Source organism: Passer domesticus, chromosome 5 (assembly GCF_036417665.1).
Source record: "Passer domesticus isolate bPasDom1 chromosome 5, bPasDom1.hap1, whole genome shotgun sequence".
Classification (NCBI taxonomy): domain Eukaryota; kingdom Metazoa; phylum Chordata; class Aves; order Passeriformes; family Passeridae; genus Passer; species Passer domesticus.
The window spans coordinates 22,858,297-22,881,546 of NC_087478.1; the positions used below are offsets into that span (position 1 = coordinate 22,858,297).

A 23,250-nucleotide genomic window follows, 5' to 3' on the forward strand; every position below is an offset into this window, starting at 1 on the left:
TTCTTATACAGGACTTGCAGCTTTACCCACAGGCCATTTTCATTTTGTTCTCTCCCTGTGCACCCCACTGCCCATCTTCATTTGCCAGTCGATAAATGGGGTCAGTGGCTGCAGAAAGGTCAGGTTAAGAAGTGAAAATTTTCATGAGGTATCTTGTAGATAACTTGAGGTAACTTGAAAAAGGTTGGTGCAGGATGAATGAGGTGTCTTGCTGTATGTAGTAGGAGGCAGGCTCCCTGAAAGAGTCTTAAAAGAAGCAGTTTATCTTAACAGCCAGATCCTTCAGATTCTTGTTGGCTACAGACTTAGGAGAGAAAATTTGAGAATAAACCTCCCCCTTGTATTGTATAGCTGTATAATCCCTAGAGATTTTTTAGTACTGATTTTTTATTTTTGAAATGTCCTGGACTTAAAGTTCTGTTTCCCATGTCATAAAAAGTATTGTCTCGATCCAAAGCAAGACGTAAGACTTGTTCTACCAATATTTGGTTTTTTTTCCTTCCTCTGAGAACTCATTTTTGTCATTTGTTACTTGACAAGATTACCACCATCTACAAGCTAAAACAAACAAACAAATAAATATATGACAGCCCTAGAAGAAATCACGAATTATGCAGTAATGTAGGTGTAAAGGTACCTGGAGAGATCATTCAGTCCAGTCTTCTTAAAGCAGGAGTATGGTCAAACATGGATTGAGTTGCAGTTGGATTTATCCAGTCTATCTTGGGAAATCTTCCAATGATAGAAGTTACCTGTTTTCCCTGGGCAGCATGTTCTGGTGTTCAGCTGTTCTCAGTGAAAATAATTTTTGTCCAACTCAAATTTCTGTCATTAGATCATGGGACAAATGACACTTGTCCTGTCAGCCTGTAAACTCAAGCACCTTTCTCCCTGATTGTCTCTGTTTCCCACTGAAAAGTCCTACTTCTACTCAGCTCTTCCTTGAAGAGGAGCTGTGTTGTACCTTTTGATCATTTTTGAAATGATCAAAATGAAAACATTGAAGATCTTTTTCAGATCTATTTTTTTGGTAGTGCATCCTTGATCTAACATAATGTTACAGATCATCCATAAAAAAACTTTGAAGTTTATTTTTTTAAATAGTGGCTTTATTTTAGTCTCCATGTTTAATGTTTCAGATCTTGTGTAAAGGTTTAAAAGTTCTATATAAATGTGATGTGCTTACTAACTGAATTAAAAAGCTGTTGTAAGTAAGTTTAATCTTTTGCTCTATTGCTGTAGTGAATTTCATGCATTAACTGTTTAAAGGGGTTTCGGTTTTGTATATTTTGTTTTGATTTGTTTATGCCTACTGTGACTTGTCATTAGCAGTTACCTCTTGGAGGGTTTACCTCAAATCTTAAATCATGAGTTTGCATACCACTGCCATAGGCTGAAAAAATATCATTTCCCATGGACAGTTTATCATAATTCTAAATACTTCCAGTCTCAGTCCTTCCATTTAAAGGTTCATTGCTGAGCAAATGAGTATGTGCACAAAACTGAAGCTGACGGTTTATAAATTCATAGAGCACCTTTCACAATACAGTAGTCCTGATGATCTCCTATAGCAGGTGCATGTTCTGTTTGTGAAAATGTTGTGTTTGAAAATTAATTCAGTTAATTATTCACTAATAAATAGTTTGGATGTTATTTTCTCTATATATTGCTGTGAAATTGAAGTTATATATGAGACAGTACTAATGCTGCTTTAACACAACCACCAAATTACACAGACATTTTGATAAAGGAGTATGATTTTAGACTGCATGTTCCACAGACTTTCCTGAAAAACAGATATTGTGATATTGCTACTAACTCTTATGATTTGAAATTGAGTAAAGGAAGAAAATATAAGAGAAAAAAATTCTGATTCTAACATTCATATTTCTCCCATCTGATGTACTTAAGTGATTTGCAAAGGGACAGAAGTATTGTTTAGAGGCTAGAGGAATCCTGTAAAAAAACTCAAGCCTAGTTTGTCCTTCTGTCACTTTGTGCCTAAGTTTTGGGAAAATACTCATCATCTCCCTTTCTACCAAGTTTTTGCTTTGTCTTTTATTCTAGTACTTTCTTTTTAAATCATGTATTTTCATCCCATGAAATGATCCAGTTACTGTATTTTATATTTATAGTCCTTGTATAAAGACACGGAAGCATTTGTTTCAATATACATTTCATTCCCCTTGGAGTTGGAAGCATCTCTAGATGACTTTGCTGTCTATGGTTTGAGAGTTGCCAGTCTGCTTTCCCCTGTGCTTAAGGTTATGCAGTTACAGCTTCAGCCAGTCTGTCAGCCCAAACCATGTGCTGTTTGAGATCTATAGCCACTTTAATTCTGGTTCTGATTTTCATTCAGATGGAGCTCAGCCCTGCTATATAGTTTCATCCTTTTCTTGGTTAATGAATCTGAACCCCAGTCGTATTGCTGTTTTGGCAGGTGCACACTGAGTCTTTCTGCCCTGCTCTATTAATTGCTGGGCATGTTAGAAAACATTTCAAAGAATACATTCATATGACATGCATTTAGTATGTGCCAAGAGGACAGCTGGTCATGGGTCATAGAAAAAAATTGAAAATACACATCATTTCACTGGCTGGCAATCTCTTTCCATGAAGACACAGGTTATGCCTTTGTCTCTAAGGTCAGTTAATCATCTTGGCTTTTTCTTTGGATTTAACAATGAGGGCTCTTGGTGGTCTTCTTTTTGGATTTACAGCACACCTGCTACATCTGTTTTTTCCTTTACTTTGATATCTCACTTTATACAAACTAAGTCACCCTTAAGTTGTTGATAATTTATAGATGGACTGTGCATCCCTCTCTATTTAAATTTTTAACCTGCTTGGATTTATCATCTTGCTTGGCTGATTAGCAATGTAATCCATTTATGGTAAGGCTTTTGGTTTTGATGGCTTCCTTTCCATGAAGGTTGAATTCCTAAGCTACATACTGTCCTGTAACTTCATCTTATAGAGCCACAAATTAAAAATACAGTCCCTCCTCCTAGTCCTGTAATATTACCTTTGGAAGAAGCTTTTTTATTTTATAAGTTATAAATTAAGGGATTGAAATACTAGAATGATTAGACTAATTGGGGGTTACTTGCAAGGCACTTTATAAAAAATAACTAGGTTCTCTCTGTTATTTTTATCTCTTCAACCAGTCACTACCTGACTTGGTAAGCCAAACTAGACTTTAGGTCTGAGTGAACTCTGTCAGCTTTTTCTGAAGTTATGTTCCAAAGACCTGGTCTTTTTAATAAAGATTTTCCATTTTTACTTATTATTTATTACAATGATAAACAAACTAGAAGTATTTCAAGCATCAGAGTATACAGGCACACTTGTTTCTTTTCCAGACAAATTCTCATTTATGAGGACATTTCAATGTTGTTGACAATATGTAGAAAAAAGTTGTGCATTCACTAAGGTATGTAATTTGTAGTTAGTCTTTGAGGGGTTTTTCTAACATAGTTCTTACATTCCTCTTTGTTTTCTCATGCCCTGAAATGTGTGTTATCATTCATGAACTTTTCATATGTTACAATTTTAACTTCAAGCTTTCCAAATGATGCGCTAACCCATTGGGTAAGTGTTCTCCTCTTTTGTATCTCAGAACTGGTTTATTCTTCCCTTTTTTTTTGTTGTTGTTGGTTTTTTTTTTTGCTTATTCTTCAAAACAGAATTTGAACCAAGTTGCAGAGAAAAGTTTTTTCTCTATTTTTTGATTATTCCTCTTTCTTGACAGTGTTTCTCTGCACTGTGGGTGTTTTTCTGATTTTTTGAGGCACATTTTTCTTGTAGAGATTGTAAATGAATACCTAAAGAAAATATTTTAAAACCTTAAATTACATATATTGCTTTCCCTGTAGTGTAAATTTCTTCTATGTGTGGATGTACTTCAAAGAATGCATTTTATTTCTCTGTTCCTAGTTTGCTTCTTTTTTTTTTCTGTTAGGCCCGGCGCAAAGAGGTTTTTATCCAGGAGCGATATGGAAGATTTAATCTGAGCGACCCATTTCTGGCTCTTCAAAGAGACTTTGAGGCAGGTGCTGCTGATAAAGAAAAGAAGCCAATATGCATGAACCCTCTGTCCATTTTAGAAGCTGTTATGGCTCACTGCAGGAAAATGCAAGAAAGAATGTCAGCTCAGTTGGCTGCTGCTGAAAACAGACAAAAGAAGGTATCCTGCTATTGACTTTCTCCTTTTCCCTCTCCCAGTTTGTTCTTTCATGTCACATTTTTAATTTGCGTCTTTGTCTTGATTAACATTACAAGTGTTAAAATGTTGCCACTTAATTTTCATATAGGGTGAGGTGGTGGTTTTCTGGTGATATTTTGTAGCACACTTCATTTGTGCTGTGAATTTAGCTCTATTTATGGAACAAATTAAATATAACTGGTACAAGTTGATACAGTGGATATATAAGTAGATAGCTCAGTGTGAACTGAGCATCATCACAAGATATTTTTAAACCAATACTGTTGAAGCCTTAAGAACCTATTTTCATTCTAACCTGAATAAAGTAAATAATTTATTTTATTTTTGTATTAGGTGGCTCTATTTCATAAATCAGTAAAAATGTTTTATACCTCTAAAAAGACTTTTTTGCATATTTAGAACATTTACTGTAAAAAGAAAATAATTTTGGAACAATTACATTGCAGAAAAAAGTGCCAGATTGAAGATAAAACAATGTCATTTTGATAGTGAATGATTGGTTGGTGACATGTATTTCACCAGTATGTAAGCCATACACTTCTTAAACATAGCTAAATATGAATATGTTGGGGAGGGGTTTCTGAGAGGAAAGAGATTAAACTGTCATATAAAGTATTAATCTAGACAAAGTATTTTTGAATAAATAGAAAAAAATGCTCTCTACGTGTTTAATCATCTTCACTGCATATAAGATGGATAGAAATGTCTTCTACTGCTGTGATACAGTTTTTGGTGACAGTTTTACATTGACTTAAAAACCTCCAAACAACAAACAGGCTAAGACAATTGACATAAAATTGATTTTGGTGATGATTGCTCTTTGGGAAAAAAATATGCATGCAAAAGTCTTGAAGTTGCTGGAAATACATGCTTAAATTAAACCAGCAAATATTTTGTTGTTACTTTAGCTCTGTTGTTTAGTTTAGTTTAAGCATCATTGCTCTGTTAAGACTTTAGGATAACAGATTTTAAAAAGAGGATATCACTATGATATGTAAGTCTTCAAACAGTTTAATGTGAAGTGAACTATTATATGTACCTCGCACTTGTTTTTGAGAACTCTTAAGTATTAAATTTCTTTCTCATAAGCTTTTTCAGTAAACATAAAAATAGGAAAGGGCAAGCAAGCTTACTTGTTCTGACTGAAGAAGGGTATTGGGAGAAACCTTGACACATCTGCCAGGACAGTGGAATTAGTTTCTTGTTTCAGTGCATGGCCACAAGTCTCTTCTTGTACCTAAATTCTTCATTTATCTCTGGCTTTTATTATATGGACAGATATATGCACCTAAGATGGGCTCACATATTAAGAATATATCAATATATTAATATGTAAATTCAAACTTCGTCCCTTTTTTGTCTTTTTGTACCAAAGTCTGTATCTATAAGTCTGTACAGGAAAAGATGCTTTTGTCTTTTGCTTCCTAGAGGAATACATCAGGTTTTTTTCTTTAAATCTTAATTTTAAGGATTTGAAAACAAACTACATGGTGTTGAGCAGCTGTGTGCATGACTGTCTACTGAATTACACCTTTGTTGTCTAAGCTCCATTAGAAATGCTATTTGTACAAGACACTCTTAAACTCCTTGGAAACAGATGATGTATCTCTCAAACATCTCCATGTATTCACAAACCTTTCATTCAGTGTTTTACCTTCCCTCCATTCCACATTTTTATGTCTGTTTCAAATCCTTCTGTTGAAGAGAGTAGTGAAGGTGTTTTGAGGGACTTCAAAAAATGTTCAACAAGGTAGGGTGACACAGTGTAAGAAAAAAAACAGCCTAGGCAAATGTAACCTAAACACAAGCCAGCTGCTGCCCCTCCCTCCAAGAGTGGTTCCTTCTTCTCTAAATGTGTGATGCCTCTGTCTTCGTGTTTGGAATTGGTTCACTGTCCCACTCTAAATAATGAAGTCTGTGTACAGCTGTGTTTATTTTCTCTGGGTATTACTGAACTTTAAACAGACTCTGAGTGAACTCTTATTCTGGGGGGGGCTCGATATCTGTGAATATAATCACCTCAAAAGTATTCTATGAATAAAATTGTCATTTGATCACAAAAAAACAAGGCATAAAAATATACTAGCATGTAGAAAAATCAACGAGGTGCACAAAGGACTGTAAGGCTTACCATGTACAAACATCTCACTCTTAGATGTCATCTGCTTTGTGTTAAGTCTCCATGCTCTTCCATCTCTTCGAATGCTTTTCTTGGAGCTGCTGTGAAAATTAATTTTGAGTTTTCCTGGGAACACAAAACAGATCATCAAAATGACAGTTCTTGATTCGTTGAGAGTTTGCAGAGGAGTTAGTATTGGGATGCATGCTCAAAGAAAGGCAAGTGTGGGTTGTAAAAGGCCTGTTGGTGTAATTTATTCTAACCTTGTGCTTAAAGCAGATCATCATCAGTACATCTGTGAATTTGTCTTGCTTAGTCATGAAAACCCCCAGGAATGGCAATACTGCATATTTTCTGCACTGGTGTCCTTGTGAAGAACTTTTTTCTGAGACTGAGCCTCTCAAAGGGCAAGTTTTCTTTTCTGTAACCTGTTATTATGGAGCCCCACCTGCCATTACCAAGATCAGTTTTACTCTTGTCATTACTGCAAGGGCCCTTCAAAAGGATGTGGCTGTTAGATTCTCTCTCTGTTTTCCACTAAATTATGCAAGCCAAGCTTCCTCAACATTTTCTTACAAGGTATGCTGTCTCTCACCTCTGAAGGGCCTTTGCTGGTTAATTGTTTGTGGGACATGATATTTTTCTCTCCGTATCCTTTTTTAACCCCTTTTCAAATCCTTCTTGGACTCATTTTCAGGTGTTTGTATTACTGATATGATACAGTGTAAGCATAAAGTACATTTTGCAAAAATCAGATTCTACTTAGTTCGTAAACTCATAAATAATTGCAGCTAGTTCCAAATCTGTCATCTAAAGGGAAAAATACCATGTAAATATTCAGATGCTTTTCCGTATTTGAGATGATGCAGCCAAGAGAGCAACAGGGAGGGAGAGGGAGACATAGGAGACAATGTAAAATGAGAAAATAATGCTGCTTTTGTATATTGAGATCAAATAGAGGATTTACATTTTTATTAGGGATCCATCCTTTAGATGCAATGCTTACAAATAAGGTATTATAATAGTATGGTAAGCTGATTTCATGCCAGTTAAATTTAAAATCTGTTTGTAATTATTTTGAAGTAAAATAATTTCACAACACTTGATTCATAGAATGAGAAGCTCATCTGAAAACAAAATAGCAGAATAATAAAGAAAGTTTGACAAAAAATATTTTCACTACAATATTTATACATCTGCAAGCTTTAGAAATTGTATACATTTCTCACTATCTTTGTACCTATTTTAGCAAAGAAAAGAAATGGTTGAATGCTCCCCTTGTTTTGAAATTCAAGTGAACCATGCAAATGCTATATCCTTTGAAACAGCAGTGAAATAATTGAGGAAAAAGTATGGGTTTTTTTTCACTTGTAAACTATGCTTGGACCATTCCTAAGTACAGTGTCATTATAATATTTTGTTAATTTAATTTAGTCCTTTAACAGAACTGAAGAGATATTACTGCTGATACAGTTTGTTTAGCAAGGACTGATAATACCATACCTTATTTTTCATATGTTTAGCACTGTTTTTGGGGCTCTGAGCAGCCTGGTCTAGTGGAAGGTGTGCCTGCTGTAGCAGAGTGGTTGGAACTTCAAGGTCCCCTTCCAGTCTAAACCATTCTATAAGTCTGTGATACCATTTCTAAGAAAGGGTGGGTGTCGTTTTGTGAAAGCCATTGTGCAGAATGTCAACCTGGGATTAAGCTCTAAAACCCTAGTGCAGCTCCTATGCTGCTAAACAGGTTTTGAAGTATTTGAAACCAAGATGATGTTTAAAATGTAGACATCATTTCCCACAGTGATTTTTTCCTCATAGGTGTTTTATAAAATGGTGTATTACCATATTTTTGCAGTGCTTTTCTAGAAGAGGGTCTATGAATAAAAGCATAAACAGTAGGCAAAATGAATTAGAGGCAATGGCTATATGAATAAGGGGGAAATTATTTTTATCTGTTATCTGCATTTTAGTAATAGTAGCTTTTACATCACTGATATCAGTGAGACTTTTTACTGTTAGTAAGTACAGGAAAATATTTCTGCCTGTGCCAAAAAGTTGTCTTGTTTATAAATGTTAAAACCTGATACAGGATACCAGTTATATTCATGATGGACTTCATCTCCTTTCAGGTGGAGGAAGAGATAAAACCTAACCCTGTCATTTCTGTCCTCAAAGATTTTTTGCAAAGCTCATCTCTTACTTGTGTTTGGTTCCTTTACTGACATGACTTTATGTTATGTCCTGTGTCAAATTTGTGGAGAACAGGTAGCTCCATCACTTAGGAATCACAAACATTTAACCATTTTGGAGAGTGTCTCTCTTGTCAAAGAAGGAAATTCAAAGAGATTACTTAGTTTCTAAACTGCTGTACTGAGATGGCTCTCTCTTTCTTTTGCTTGTATAAGATTATAGGCACTTATGTTAGATATCACAAATCACCTTCCTGGTTTCATTTTAGTCATACTCTCAAAGATTAAAATATCAGTGTCAGGTTAATGCTAGGTTATTATGAAATGAGAATTGTTAATGATAACTATTTTCTGTCTTCTTACAGTTGGAAATGGAAAAATGTCAGTTACAGAATCTTGAGCTGGAGCACAAAAAGCTATCTGCTCGCCTTGAAGAAGAACGTGGAAAGAATAAACATGTAGTATTGATGCTAGTGAAAGAGTGTAAGCAGTTGTCTGGCAGAATTGTAGAAGAAGCCCAGAAACTGGAAGAAGTGATGTCAAAATTTGAAGAGGAAAAGAAAAAGGCTACTGAATTGGAGGAGTTTCTTGCAGCTGAGAAACAAAGGAGTACACAAATGGAAGCTCAAATGGAAAAGCAGCTGTCTGAGTTTGACACAGAGAGAGAGCAGTTGCGTGCCAAACTTCACAAAGAGGAGACACACACCAGTGACCTCAGAGAAGAAAGAGATAAAATGATCAAAATGATTGAGCAATTAAAAAAGGAGAATGAAAGTAAAGCTAATCTTTCTCAGAAGAATAGGGATAAGAGTGTTGTTTCTATTTCAGTTGAAACAGAAGAGCCAAGTTCAAGAACTGTTGCTTGTCAAACAGAGACTGTAATGATGGACAGTAGCATAGAAAACGCTAAGAAGTCGCCTTTGACTGTCTCTATAAAGCCTTCTCCAGTGAGCCCACTAGCGTCTGGCAATACAAAAATGAATGTGTGTACCAATGCAGCATTTGTGAAGCCTGTCATTGATAGGCAATCTTCATCTAGTGAACTTGTCCCTCCCACAACTCCTGTTCTTGCACAGAATCAAAACAGAATTGAAGAAAATGGACCAAGTACAGGCTCATCCCCTGATTTATCAAGTAGCACTTCCCCTTTTTCAAATAGTAATTCCCTTTGCACCCCTACCACACCAACTGCCACAGCTCAGAATTCCTCACTCTCTTCATCTATACACACTTTGCATTCACCATCTGCCAACACTACTGGCCATCCAGGCCTAAATCCACGAGTCCAAGCAGCTAGATTTAGATTTCAGGCAAATACAAATGATCAAGACCAAAATGGAAACACAACCCAAAGCCCTCCCTCAAGGGATGTATCCCCTACCAGTCGTGACAACCTTGTTGCCAAACAGGCAGCTCGCAATACTGTTACCCAAGCTCTTTCAAGATTTGCAAGCCCTCAGAGTAGCGCTCAGACGCGGCCAGGGACCTCGCATTCAGTGGAAGTTGGCACTTACACCCCAGTTGGTAAAATTACTTTAAAGACTCCAAGTGTATCAAGAATTGACAGAGGAAACCCTCCACCTATTCCTCCTAAAAAACCAGGGCTTTCACAAGCTCCTTCTCCACCACACCCACAGCTTAAAGTTTTAATGGATAGTAATCGTTCCCCAAATACAAGTGCAAAAACTGACAACAAAACCATGACCTCACCTCTTTCAAGTTCACCACAAGGAATCAGGGTAATAAATGAGGAAATTATTTCTAAGTCCTCACCTCAGCTGCCACCAAAACCTGCTATAGATTTATCTGTGGCACCTGCAGGCTGTGCCATACCAGCCATAGCCTCATCTCAGGTGGGTGCCTGGCCTTCCCACTTTCCTGGACTGAACCAACCTGCATGTTCAGAAAATTCCTTTGTCATTCCCACCACCATTGCCTGTAGCTCCTCCATAAACCCTGTTAGTGCTTCATCCTGTAGACCATGTGATTCAGACAGCCTCCTGGTAACAGCATCAGGTAAAGGGATTGATATGCTACAAACTGTCTCCCTCAAAAACAATGTTTTGATTTTCTTATATGTCTTGTTTGCTTTATTTATCTTGTAACTTTATCTTTCTTACTTTGTAAAAGCTGAATTTTAATTTGAATTTTTTCCACGTCCCAGTGATATGGGAATTCTTTCGCTGATTTAGTAATGTTAAAAATAAGTTTCTTCCTCAAGAAAGTCTCCATATGGAAAGCTTTTTTTTAAAGAGGACTAATGTTTAAAGGAAGTAAGCTGCAGATTAGAGTATACTAAACAAATTCGTTTAAATTTTTTTTAATTTAATTTTGGTTATTGCTAGTATTTTTGACTTCAAAATGCTTTCTCAGTCTGAAATGATGTTTTGAATATTACCTCTTCAGGGGACCTTCCATAGAATATGTATTTCAATTTTGTGTGAATCTTTTAAAGAATAAGGGATAGCTGGGGCTGTGGTATTCTGCTGTGGCAGCAGATGGTTGCACATTAAGACATGTAATTGCCTGTATGACAGTGTAGTTTCCTATATATCACTACCTGCCCATAGAATATGTTTCATTTTTATTTCTGTTTTTCTATAGTTCTTTTTTTGGTTGTAGGCTTTGTTAATACTCATGCATGGCATGTCACAGGTTTACTTCAACACATACAGGCACAAGTTTACTGTTGGAAAGTTAAAATCTAACTATTGATTATCTTAAGTCTGGAATCAGTGTGTGTATCTCCTACTCATTTTGCATTTTGAAGGGGACTTACTGGTGTGTCTAATGTGCCACCAGCTTCAGGGAATCTTCTTGATGGCATTAAAGTGAACAAAGACAATACTGATCTACCTTTCAGTGAACTGTATATCTCCTATAAAGCTTTTTACCAGCATATTTCCCTGCTGGGATCAGTAGCACTAGAACATTAGGTATAAGCTCCTCTTTAGCTGACCTGCACTGCAGTGAGAAAAAAAGAACACTCAGTTATGGAACACTTTAGACCTTCATCAGCATTGAAGAATGTTTGAATTGTCTCAAACTTTCAACAGCTAGTTCAGTTATGGTACTGCAGTCCCTCATAACTCTAGTCCCTGCATCATCATCTGTAGGGCACAGATGCCCTACACAGCTGCTCTGCTTCCAACACTTAACCAGCCACTTTCTCTTACTAGCTAATAAGGGAGTTGAACTCAAGCACCAGTCCTGGGGAAGCCACTCCAATAAGTGTGTGGCAAAATTGTGTGAGGAGATTCCAGGTTTTTGTGATTAAGCAATATTTATTGTCATTCTACTTAATTGAAGACTTTTCTACATGTATCAGGAGTAACCTAGTCATCCTTTTAACATTTGGTTGTCACACCCTATTGTCAGAATCCTCTCTCCTTTCTGAACTGTTCCATAAAAGTATGAGCTCAGCAATCTTATCCTTCTGTTTGTCTTCTGCTCCTTAGAGTCAACAACATTGGGATTTGATGACTGCCTATTAGTTTGCTGTTTTTCATATGGATGTCCTGAATTTTCATCTTAAATTCATATTCCAAGATGAGTCTGACTGCCATGTCAGATAGATTATTAGTCTTCCAGTATTTCAAGTATTTTTCAAACTTAATTTGCCTTTAAGTGCTATTAGGCTCCATAACAGAATTTTAAAATTCTTTAAAAAAAAATCCAAGATTTTATCAACATAAAACAAATGACTGGAAAAGTCAGCTTCCAATTGAATAGTTTTTGTAAGCAAGAGGTTGTCTTCCACAACACAAATCCTATCAGCATGAATTAGGTGTATGTAACATTTAGTATTAGCTTATTTATCCAATATTTGGTAATCACTTAAGGTAGTTATTTATTATTCTTTAGAAGAATAATTCTCATACCTTAAAAATTAAATTACCAGTGCTTTTCTTCATAATTTCATGTATTGTTTTACTTTAGTTCGTGCTTTGAGATATTAACTTCTTTCTTAGGAGAACAGTCATTCTTTTCAATCAGACTCTGCCCCAAATACTTAATTTGTGTTTCTTTTGAAATGTGTGACCTTTCTCAGGGAGATTCTCAGAGAGGACTTTTTTGTCAAAAATTTAGATTTTTTTAATTTTTAAGATTGCTTTTTTTCTCTAACTCCCTCCACTTTTTTTGAGGAGGCATGGAAATATTTGTTGATTTAATTCCATTGTAAACCTTGCTCTGAACATTTCATGGTAGTACTTTGTAAGTGACGCTGTTCTTCAGGAATATTTGCAATTGCAGATGGGAAACATGATCCAAAGTTCGCTAAGAAAGATTGCTTACCTGTATGTTATTTTATTTTATTTTATTAATATAGAGATATTATTTTAGTATCTCCTTTACTGACTCCATAACAGCTCAAAGAACCTTAATAACTTTGTCTGTAATATTCACATAAATATTCAGGAGGTTATTTGTGTTCTACCCAAAATAATGCTTATATTTTATTGCACTTATTCTTCAATCTCATTTTCTTTATGTTTTTAAGGGAATTTAATCTATTTTGGCCAAGTGTTCTAGCAAACTGCATAACTAACTAAATTTAGAGCAACGGATATTATGCAAGTGTGGAAAACATTTCCTTCAAAATTATATGCTAAGAAAAATAATAGATTTTATAAATATATATGGAAATAGAAAAATAAACCAAATGTATTAACACTGGTTTTGTTAAGATAATGTGGTCAGTAATACCTGAATTCATGCCACTTATTCCCTTTTTCAGCTTCTTTTTTAATTATGACTTTCTTTGTGGTGACAAAAATCGAACAAATTACGAGTACTGCTGAAACCTCCTTCCCATATCTGCATTTGTATGTCCTCTAGCACAGAATCAGTTCATTTTATTAATGATCTCATTGATTTTAATGTGCTTTATTTACTTTTTTCAGAAAATGTTTAGAATTTCAGTTTTACATTCAGTTAAAGCAGAACATGGTTAAGTCTTATTCATTTTATTGTATAGTAAGTAGTGAGCTTCAATCCAAATTTTTTATCTTTTTAACAACAGTGAAAAAAAAAATTTAACATATTAAAGGATATTGACAAAATCCTTCATTTTTATACTTTTTTCTTGGTCATTAAATTCATACTTCTTTCTTCTTACTGTGGAGTCAGAAGAATTGATAATAACCTAATCACTAAATTATTATATTTCTTAATTTTAATACAGTTTCCTGGTGAGCTCAGATTGATTTAGGAACATATCAACAGCCTGATTATCAGTAAGGAAGTGTCTTGGTTCTAGGAAAAGGAACTCTTCAGAGCAAACTTAAAATGGGAACTCTGTTCCCTGTCACTTAGGCATTCTGCTGAAGTAATGTGATTGTATCTTCTTTTAGAGATGGCTACTGTACCACATGTTGCTCTTTTCATCTCTGCTAGGAAAAGACATGGGCCTTCATCATTAATGTTAAGCAGACTGCGCATAGAAATGAACATTTATGGCCTGATTCAAAATCTGTGGCAGTGTTTTCATTAACTTCAGCAGCCTTTGAATTGGTGCCAAAATGCTTCTGCTCTGTTTGGATTTCTGCAGTTCAATGGCTGTAGGAGTTCAAAATGGAAACAAATGTAGGCGTTTGGATTACCATATCCCTGGGATTTCTGCTTTCACTTTCTTCTTACTTTTTTTACTTGCTTTCTGTGTCACTCTTGAATGAATTTCTTTTTTTTTTTATTTTGCTCATTTCTGTAATGATTGATTTATTCTCTCTTTACAATTGGCTTTGAAGATAAAAGTGTGTGTGGTGGGTGGGGGGGTGAAGGACTGAGCTAGGCTCTGAAATTAACCGTCTCACATTCTGAAGCTGATGCCAGAAGCTGTTTTTGTCTGTCCCTCTGCCCTTCATCACTGCATGCCCTACAAGCTTTCACAGATGCTTCACATTTCCTAACTTTTTGAGTCTGTAATGATGTCTCTTATTTATTGGTATCTTCTAATGTTGATGCATTTTGTTGGATGAATTGAATTCTATTATACTGCTTGACATTGATAATAGAATGTAAAATTATATTTATGGGGTTTTTTTGTGTCTTTATCAGTAGAAAGTTTTCATTTAATGCTAACCTAGTATAATTAATTTCATCACTGAATTGCAACAATGTATTTTTCTTTTCAAGGAGCTGAAATGTAAATTAAGATGGGACATTAAAAAATTCCTTTCATTTTGGCATTTCTCTTAAGGATGCCCCAAGAGCAAGCAAACAAATAAGCAAATAAACGACATCAAAAATTGTATTTTTTTTAAAGGAAAGGAAACCCAAAATACTATTCATATTACCAAAATTGCAGTGTTACTTGGATAAACAGTTTTAGTGACGGTATTGCCACCTTGGCAATATCCACTATCAGTTAGCAACAACAAGAAGACAGTAAAAACTACACAAGTACTATTTTAAAAGCATAGATATATGTAAAGCAACAGCTGCAGCTCAGTTAGTTTCAAAGAGTAACAAAAGGCTGGAAAAATAAAACCACTTTCACGATGGAAAGGAGTACTAGAAGTTCTTCTTTGGACCTTAGGGAGTTATGTAAGATTTAACTGTTCTCAAATGGTGGAAATTAAAGAGAACATATTTTTTTGCCACTTAAAGAATACAGTTTACTTTGTATAATATTTTTTATAAATTTCAGAAACCCTCAAACCCCTCTGATTAAAAGTATTGGAGAAGTAAGTATGACTAAGAGTGTTAATAGTCAGAAAGTAGCTTCAGAATTTAAGTTATAAGAAGATGTATAAAGTTAATTTTACAATTTATTTTTTGTTTAAATCTGGATTTATAAGGTAATTTCATACCTGCAGTGATGTCTTCTTACAGTGAATATAAAAAAATAAGTTTAATAATAAGCTAATAATACTGGGAAATACTAATCATATGTTTATATGTTTAGATACTTCACTAGTAAACTTAATTTAAATTGACAAATTTAAAATACTCCAATCATTTTTTTGTTGTTTTGGGGTTTTTTTAACTGGAATCAAATTATGTATTCTTCATTGGTATTGCTCTTGTGTAAGTCTTGATGTTAATTAAAATGATCGAGATCTTACAAGGTACCCAGGCCATTGTTTCTGTAGAATTCTGTGGGGAATTTCTGTATTTCATTTTATTTTCCAAAATATGGAGCAGACTATCCCAGCATGGTACTGCTACTACCACATACTTTTTCCAGTTCAAGATGTTGGATAGCACTTACCAGCTTGAATGGAACTGAAGATAATGCCCTGCAGCTCTTCTTCAGTCTCAGGCATTGCAAACTGCATTAAAAGCTGCCTCAACTTGCTTTGTATCAAATTTCAGCCTCATATAGTAGCCTATTTGTGGCCACAGAAGACAAAGTTATTTATTCAAGAGATAAATACAATGTGTATTTTCTCTTTCAGTCTTTGCTCAAGGAAGGATGTATAAAATATTCCATGCCTTATGAAGCAAACTTCATATACTTAACAAAGTCCCTACTAAAGCTGATAAGTAATCAACAGAACATTTAACCACAACTCCTAAGCTTTCAGAGTTTTGGATTGAACATTCTTTGTTAATGGAGTGACTTAAAAGCCTTCATACATTAAATTTGTATAACCTGTTATTCATTCCCACTGGAGCATTTTATAATATATTGTTTAAGTATCACTGAGTAAAAGGAACATTATCTTAATGGAGAGTTCAATAATAAATATATTTTTTCTGTATTATTTGTGTAAATGATTTCTACATGTTTTTTCAAACTTATTGAAAGGCACCTGAAGTCAATAATGGCTCTCTATGCAATTTATCTTTATAACTACATGTGAGTTATATAAACACCAAATATATAAATACTAAAGTTTGCACTAAGGAGGATAAAATTATATGTGAAAATAAGTACTTAGTTTTGAAAACTTTTCTATAGATACTTAAAAAATATTCCTAGCATATTGCAAATAATTTAAAACTTGTCTGAAACTTCTGGTAGCTTTGATAATATAAATTTTTCTTGAGACATCAAGATGCTACTACCATTCACAAGTTTTACATTGGCCTTTTGTAGTGAGGTCCTGTTCATTTGTATTAACAAGTGTCACCCCTTAATGCAGGTTTTATTTTCAGAATACCTTCTAAGTGTAGATAAAGCACCATCACAAAACTTTTGCTAAACTAACAAACGCAGTCATTTTGAAGCTACTTTTTAGTACTTAAAAGAACACAGAAAATGCAGGGCTTGTTTATGTGTCTCTAACTTCTGTTGCTTTAACTCGCAGGCTGGTCTTCCTCCCTAACCCCTTTGTTAACAAGTGGTGGTCCTGTCCCCCTGGGTGGCAGGCCCACCCTTCTTCACCAAGCTGCTGCCCAGGGAAATGTCACTTTATTATCAATGCTGCTTAATGAAGAAGGACTGGACATTAATTACTCTTGTGAAGATGGCTATTCTGCCTTGTATTCTGCTGCTACGAATGGACATACAGGTAAATAATACTAAGATCTAGTATGGCATCCATGTAAACTAGTGAAAGATTACTTCATAAGTTTAATATTCAATTAGGTCAAATGCATTCTTCTTAAACATGTGAAATTGAAAGTGGGATATATAGATTATATGGCCAAAATCATACTATAGCATATATATAAGTAATGCTTCTTGAAACGAAAAAATGGTTCTGCAGGAACATCCATTCTAATTCTCCACTCCCTTCATATAAAAAGCTACCAGATATTGTCACCCCATATTCTGTGAAACACTAAAGATCTTTCATAGCAATAGGAGCTTGAAAGAAAGAACTTTACAGGGAGTAAGCAGCAAAGAATAGGTGGTCATCAGGGTTTTGATCTTCTGCAGCACAGTGAAAATGATGGAAGATACTGTCAGAATAGTGTGTTACTTGGGAAAGAAAATGAACTGTCTTTACTTTTGACCTAAATAGCCTTCATTTGTTACCTAGGCTCTCCTGAGAAAATTAAAAGGTGTTTTTTTCTTTCCCCATGACCCCAACCCTCCTCTGTGTTAAGGAAGAAGCATTTCTGAGCCTTTCAACAGTCAGTTTTATGAATATATTTATGAAATGCCGTGTGTTACTAACAGATGTGAGTTTCATGGATACAAACTCCTTGCAATAATTTTCAGACTTTTAACACAAGGCTCTCAAACAGCAGTTTGTTTTAAAAGTCCCGTGCACATTCCTGTAGCTTTTTCTACCTACATAAAAACCTCCACATTCTTATATTGCAAGTGGTATTACTATGCTGTTTTGGACACTAAAGATGAAATACAGCAATAACAATGGCAAATATTCCATTAATTTTTAGTAAAGTCAAAATTTTATTTCAGAGTAGAAGGTGGAACATAGTCCCATTAAAGCCACTGCTTTCAAGAGTACTTTGTGGTTTTATTTAATGCAATATTTATTACTGACACAATTACAAACCCCTGATCCAGTGTTCCAGATAGTACATAGGCTATTTCATAATTCTTTTGAAATATTTTAAAAATAAAACTAAAGTTAGGATACAAAATCTGCAGCAAGGCAGATAGTGTACATTTTTCTCACATGTTCAGGGTTAATTTTGCTGCCAAGCATAGGGTAGGAGGAGTTTTCATTTTGCTCAAAATGATGTATTTTGTCTTTGCTTACTAGATGCTATGGGTTTTTTTCGGGGGGGGGGGGGGGGGGGTTAGGTTTTTGTTTGTTTGTTTGTTTGTTGGTGGTTTTTTGTTTGATTGGTTTTGGGGGTTTTTTTAGAAACATCTGGGCCTTTTCACCTGAGTTTCTTTCCGGTTGCCAAAACCTTTAAAATATGAAAAAGTTGTTTTTTTTTTTTTTCCTTTGGTGATTTTTTCCTTTTTTCAAATTATCTTAGCAGTATTAAGAATCCAAGTTAATTATATTGTGTGGAATTATTTTTCTCACTGAACGGGTGTTTGGTCTATTCTTCTAGACCTTACATAGGTCTACCTACCTTCTAGACCTTCTATAACTTACATGAAGTTATCATTGCTAATGTTTGTGGGAGACCATAGTTGACCCAATTCTTCTTTATTCATCTTGTATTCTAAAATTGCATCAAAGCAAATGATTTTCAGTTACTGAGCAGCTCCTACTGACAGCAAAGGCAATTTGGTTCCTTGTTTCATTGTCAAAATTTCAAATAAGATAGACACTTGACAGAATTCTGCAAACACAGTAACAAAAACAAACATATGCATATGCACTCTGTAATTGTTTAGTATGTTTTATTTTTTGAGATAAAAACTGTATTACAGAGGTTATGGTGCTGGTCTTCTATTTGTAGTTGACAGGATGCAAAAAATGCTTGGTTGTGCAAATCATCACATTTCAGCAACTGAATTGATTGTATGAATTCTGAATAAGAGAATCACACAACAGCAGTGTTGATGTCTCCTTAATAAATTATATGAAAATTGAAAGGTATAGATCTATAAAATTTTTGGACAAAGATTTTTGTGCTTAACTTTCTTATATAATAATATATATGTAATACATAACAATATATATATATAATCCTTTTTCATTACTTGTAGTTTGTTCTCAAATGAATGGATATATGTAGCAATTCAAAGTGAAGACTTTTAAAAACAAGTTTACTTAAATTATATAGGCTTAAGAATGGATGTATAGGAATAAATCTTTTTAAAAGTCCTTTCTAATGCCTCTTATTAACTAGCCAGGTGGAAAGAAATTATACTGGCTGTCATTTTAAGGCTAAAATAATTTATTGTTCAAATTTTTCAATGTGTTGAGTTGTGTTGTCAATGGTAAGTTTCTGTTGTTGTGGTTTTTTTCCCATAGAATCATACAGTCACTTAGATTGGAAAAAATCCTTAAGATCATTCAGTCTAACCATAAGACTTGACACAAGCCTACACTGGTGGGTGATCACACCATGATTTAATTTATTGAGAATATTTTTTAAGTGGATTTAGTGACTAAATGGATTTTGAGATTTCTAAGTCAACTAACCAGATTTTCCTATTTCTCCTGGAGAAGATTTCATTAAAAGAAAAGACTAACTTTAGAACTGATAAAAGCAAGCATAATGAGTACTTCCCTTCAGAAAAACCATGTTTTGGAGATTCTGGGAAGAATGGAAACTGAATGATTCCCACGCATTTTCAGTGAAGAAATACAGTATTTGAGATGTGTAGTTAACTAGAATGTGGTAGAGCACATCGTAACCAGCATGGTGGCAAGCAGCTGTTACATGATCTCAGCCCATTCTGTAGAAAAAAATTGAGTTACAGAAGAAAAAAGTACTGAAATATTCTGTCCTGATCTATCCTAATAGCAAAATGTGTAGCTTTCCTGTTTGGAAACAGTTGCCTTTTGAGAGCTGCAGCAGAGGGTTTTTCCAACACATGAAGTTAATAGCAGATGCTTTGTTTCCAGCACACACTGTCCCTAATTCTGTAGGTCTGAGAGAGAGAACTTCACCCTAAAAATACACACTTTCTTTGTATTTGAATGGACATGAGGAAACTGTTAATGTCATGATTTTACCATTAGCAAAGAAGGAACTGCTTTGGGTCTATTGTGCACTTAGTAGTTCGCTTAGCTAATAGATCTGCATAGGTATGTGATGTTGCAAATCGTGACCATTCTGCACCACGAAGAGGTGGGGAAGGACAGAATGAAAGTAAGAGTTCCTGAACCTGAGAGATGTGGAGAAAATAGTATCCTTTGGACTCAGCTGTGTGCTAATCATATGCATTTATGGTGTAATTGATTCTCTTCTATCCTGAGTATTTGGAGGCTGTGGCATCCTGATTGATAGAAAAAAACTGGAATGGTGTGGGAAGTAGAAAGGAGTGAGGTGCAGAGACATACAGCTACATGGAGTCAGCTTTGTCAAGCCACGGATGTATCTGCATGATGTTTGCCATCACTCTGGAAGAACTAACTACCCAGCTGTGGTGGAGAGCAGTAAAATCTCCAGGTGTTTATCTTAATTTGCTTCCATGTTTTGCTTTTGCTATGACCAAAACTTATAACTTAGTGGCACCAATGTCTGTCTAGTACCTGCCCTTCCATCCAGTCCTCCCCACTGCTTATTACTTTTATGGCAGACCAGAGTGAACCCGAGTGAATGAGCCTGGACTGATCCAAATTACCCTTCTCCAAATCCCAGTAAGAAATCCATCCAGAAGACCCAGGCATCTGGCAGATAATTGCTCTTTTACTTTATATGCCACCAGAACAGGTCATGTGGAGCTTACTGGCTCACATGTTCTGCCTTATGCAAGTAGCTGTATTTCCTCATGGTCACACTTGTCCCTAAGAAGCAAAAGCTGTTTTCAGAAGCAGTATTTTCACAGAGATAAGCTTCATCAGAAACAGCATTTATACAGACATAACCTACCACCTGAATGATCTGCCAATCAATAAGTGTGAATTAACCATGCCTTTCTAGACAGGTAGTCTTGTTCTGTGTGTTCATGGCTTTTGCATGGCTAACATATGCTTTATGAATAAACAGCAGAGTATTCTAGCCAAATACTTGAAACTTCTAGATGAACATTTTTTCAACAGCCCTCATAAACTTTAGAAGTATCTTAGGATGTCAAGGAGGAATCTGTATTTTCAAGTTAATAATTTAATATAGGACTGGGATTGACAATGAAAGTAAGGAAAGAAAGATAGGTCATTCGGAGCAGAGTATTTTTGTGTTAAAAAGTGAATGAAAATATAATTTTATTTTAAGTGATGCTATCTTACAATTGAAAGGACTTGGTAAGTTAGTTAGTTAGAGAGCTTCTTTATGACTTAAAAAAAATTACAGGTCAAGTCCTGGTAACTTACCAACTTTATAACCAATTTTACAACGAAAAATAATTTCACATCAGATTACTTACTTCAAAATTAAAGAATCCTAATTTACAAAATCATAACATAGAGTGATTTAAAATCTTGTTTATTAATTTTAAATTATTTATTCAGTCAACTCCACAGCACCTGTATTAGTATTTGAAAAAATTGTAACGGGAGTAAATATGTTGAAGAATGGTGTAGACTAGTCATATTTATAAGTAGTTCTTAATATATTTTTCTTGATATCCAAGTCATTCTTAATATGTATTTGGTTCTGATATCTAGAGTTAAACTTCACTAACAAAACTTGGCTTCAGGATTTTACTGAGTGCCAGAACAGCATGCATTAAGCTTGCTCAGAAATCAGGTCAGGAGTTTGTAATTGGTGTTGTAGCTGAGCTTATTTTCCAAGTAGTAGTTTCAATTACAAAAGACTTGTTTTATTTTGGTCTGATGCCAATTTCAAGAACGAGGAGCAGATCAACTGTTTTCTTCAAAGTTAATTGCATCAAATGATATTCCAATTTGTGGATGAAAAGCCGTCTAATTACTATGTAATTAATTATCTTAAATTAGCTGTAGGGATGATGGAATCAGGCTGGTACTATTTTTAGCATGTGGTTTTGGAAATATATGAATGGGAATGGTTTTGGGAGTTTTGAGTTTTTCAGCTTATTTTGTCATTGCAATCACAAGTCAGTGCCCTAAAATAAAACTGGCCAGTGTGTTGCTTGAGGTCTGTGTGCCTTGTGAACATCTCCCCTGTGGCTGTCATATTTGTCACAACTGCCAGTAGGCAGTGATGCCTTTAGGGACTCCTGGATAAGTCAGACTCCCCACTTGGTAGGTGAAATAGCTAATACTGTGGGAGTTGCCTGCAGTGGGCATGTGTTTGAATCCCAGCAGAACCCAACCCAAGCCCTTTTTGCAGAAGGATAGTGATGTCCCTGGGAGGCAATTCTCATCTTTCTCCAGCAAACTTCTTCTTCAGCTTTTATTTCAGTCCCCTAAGGTGTGATGTGTAGTCCAAAAGACTGGCTGATTGTTGCCCCTTGAGCAGACTTTAGCCACTGGCAATTTTAATGCTGATCTTGTTGACTCATTCCTTGGTTCTGCTCCATTTATAGATTGTGTGAGATTGCTGCTGGCTGCAGAAGCACAAGTTGACGCTGCTGATAAAAATGGCTTTACACCCTTGTGTTCAGCAGTTGCTCAGGGACATGTCAAGTAAGTGAAGCCTTTAAGATTTTGCATGTCAGCTGTTACTCAATTTTATATTATCTTTACACTGTGTATGTTTTCATTACATTATAGTTGCATTCTTTTGTATAAATAGACTTAACTATAATTTATAGAAAACATCTACTTAAATTAATATTCTTATGCCATTCTGATTTTAATATTTTCTATTTGTTTTCTTTCCAATTTCAGCTCTTAAGGTTGCTGAGCATGTATTCTTAGCAATTACAATGTGGTATGCTGGTCTACATGAGCAATCATACCACTGAATTTCTTCATTTTCTTTGAGTTATCAGCCATAGTATAGGATTAACAGAGAAAGGAAGAAGGAAATTAGTTTTCTACTGATTTTTTTAGCCATAGAAAACTATGAATATCATATTCAGAGGCAAATGACCATCTGAGTTTTCTCTTAAGTGATACATAATCAAATACCTTGCACAACAAAACAAGGGTTTATTAAGGTTTAATTTTTTTGTGTTCATATTCTCTCACTAAAATAAATATCTTCATACTTCATTTAAATAGGAAGTTGTTTATTTCCCTGACTTACCTTCACAACACTTTGCTGTGTATCATCTGCTGTGTTGTGGTATTGCAGACTTTATATTCTTTTTGCCTTAGACTTACATATGTAATATGTTATCCCTAAACATATTTTTT

At 35.0% G+C, this 23,250-nt stretch overlaps 1 protein-coding gene across 2 annotated transcripts in view; it reads left to right on the plus strand.

Moving 5' to 3' along the window:
* CTTNBP2 (cortactin binding protein 2) overlaps positions 1 to 23,250 on the plus strand; it is a 75,245-nt gene that overhangs the window by 22,413 nt on the left and 29,582 nt on the right. For both annotated transcript variants that reach the window (XM_064422316.1, XM_064422315.1), the window contains exons 3-6: positions 3,962 to 4,186; positions 8,899 to 10,549; positions 16,789 to 16,992; positions 22,476 to 22,575. In XM_064422316.1, the coding sequence (XP_064278386.1) occupies positions 3,962 to 4,186; positions 8,899 to 10,549; positions 16,789 to 16,992; positions 22,476 to 22,575 (2,180 nt within the window). The remainder of the gene's footprint in view (positions 1 to 3,961; positions 4,187 to 8,898; positions 10,550 to 16,788; positions 16,993 to 22,475; positions 22,576 to 23,250) is intronic.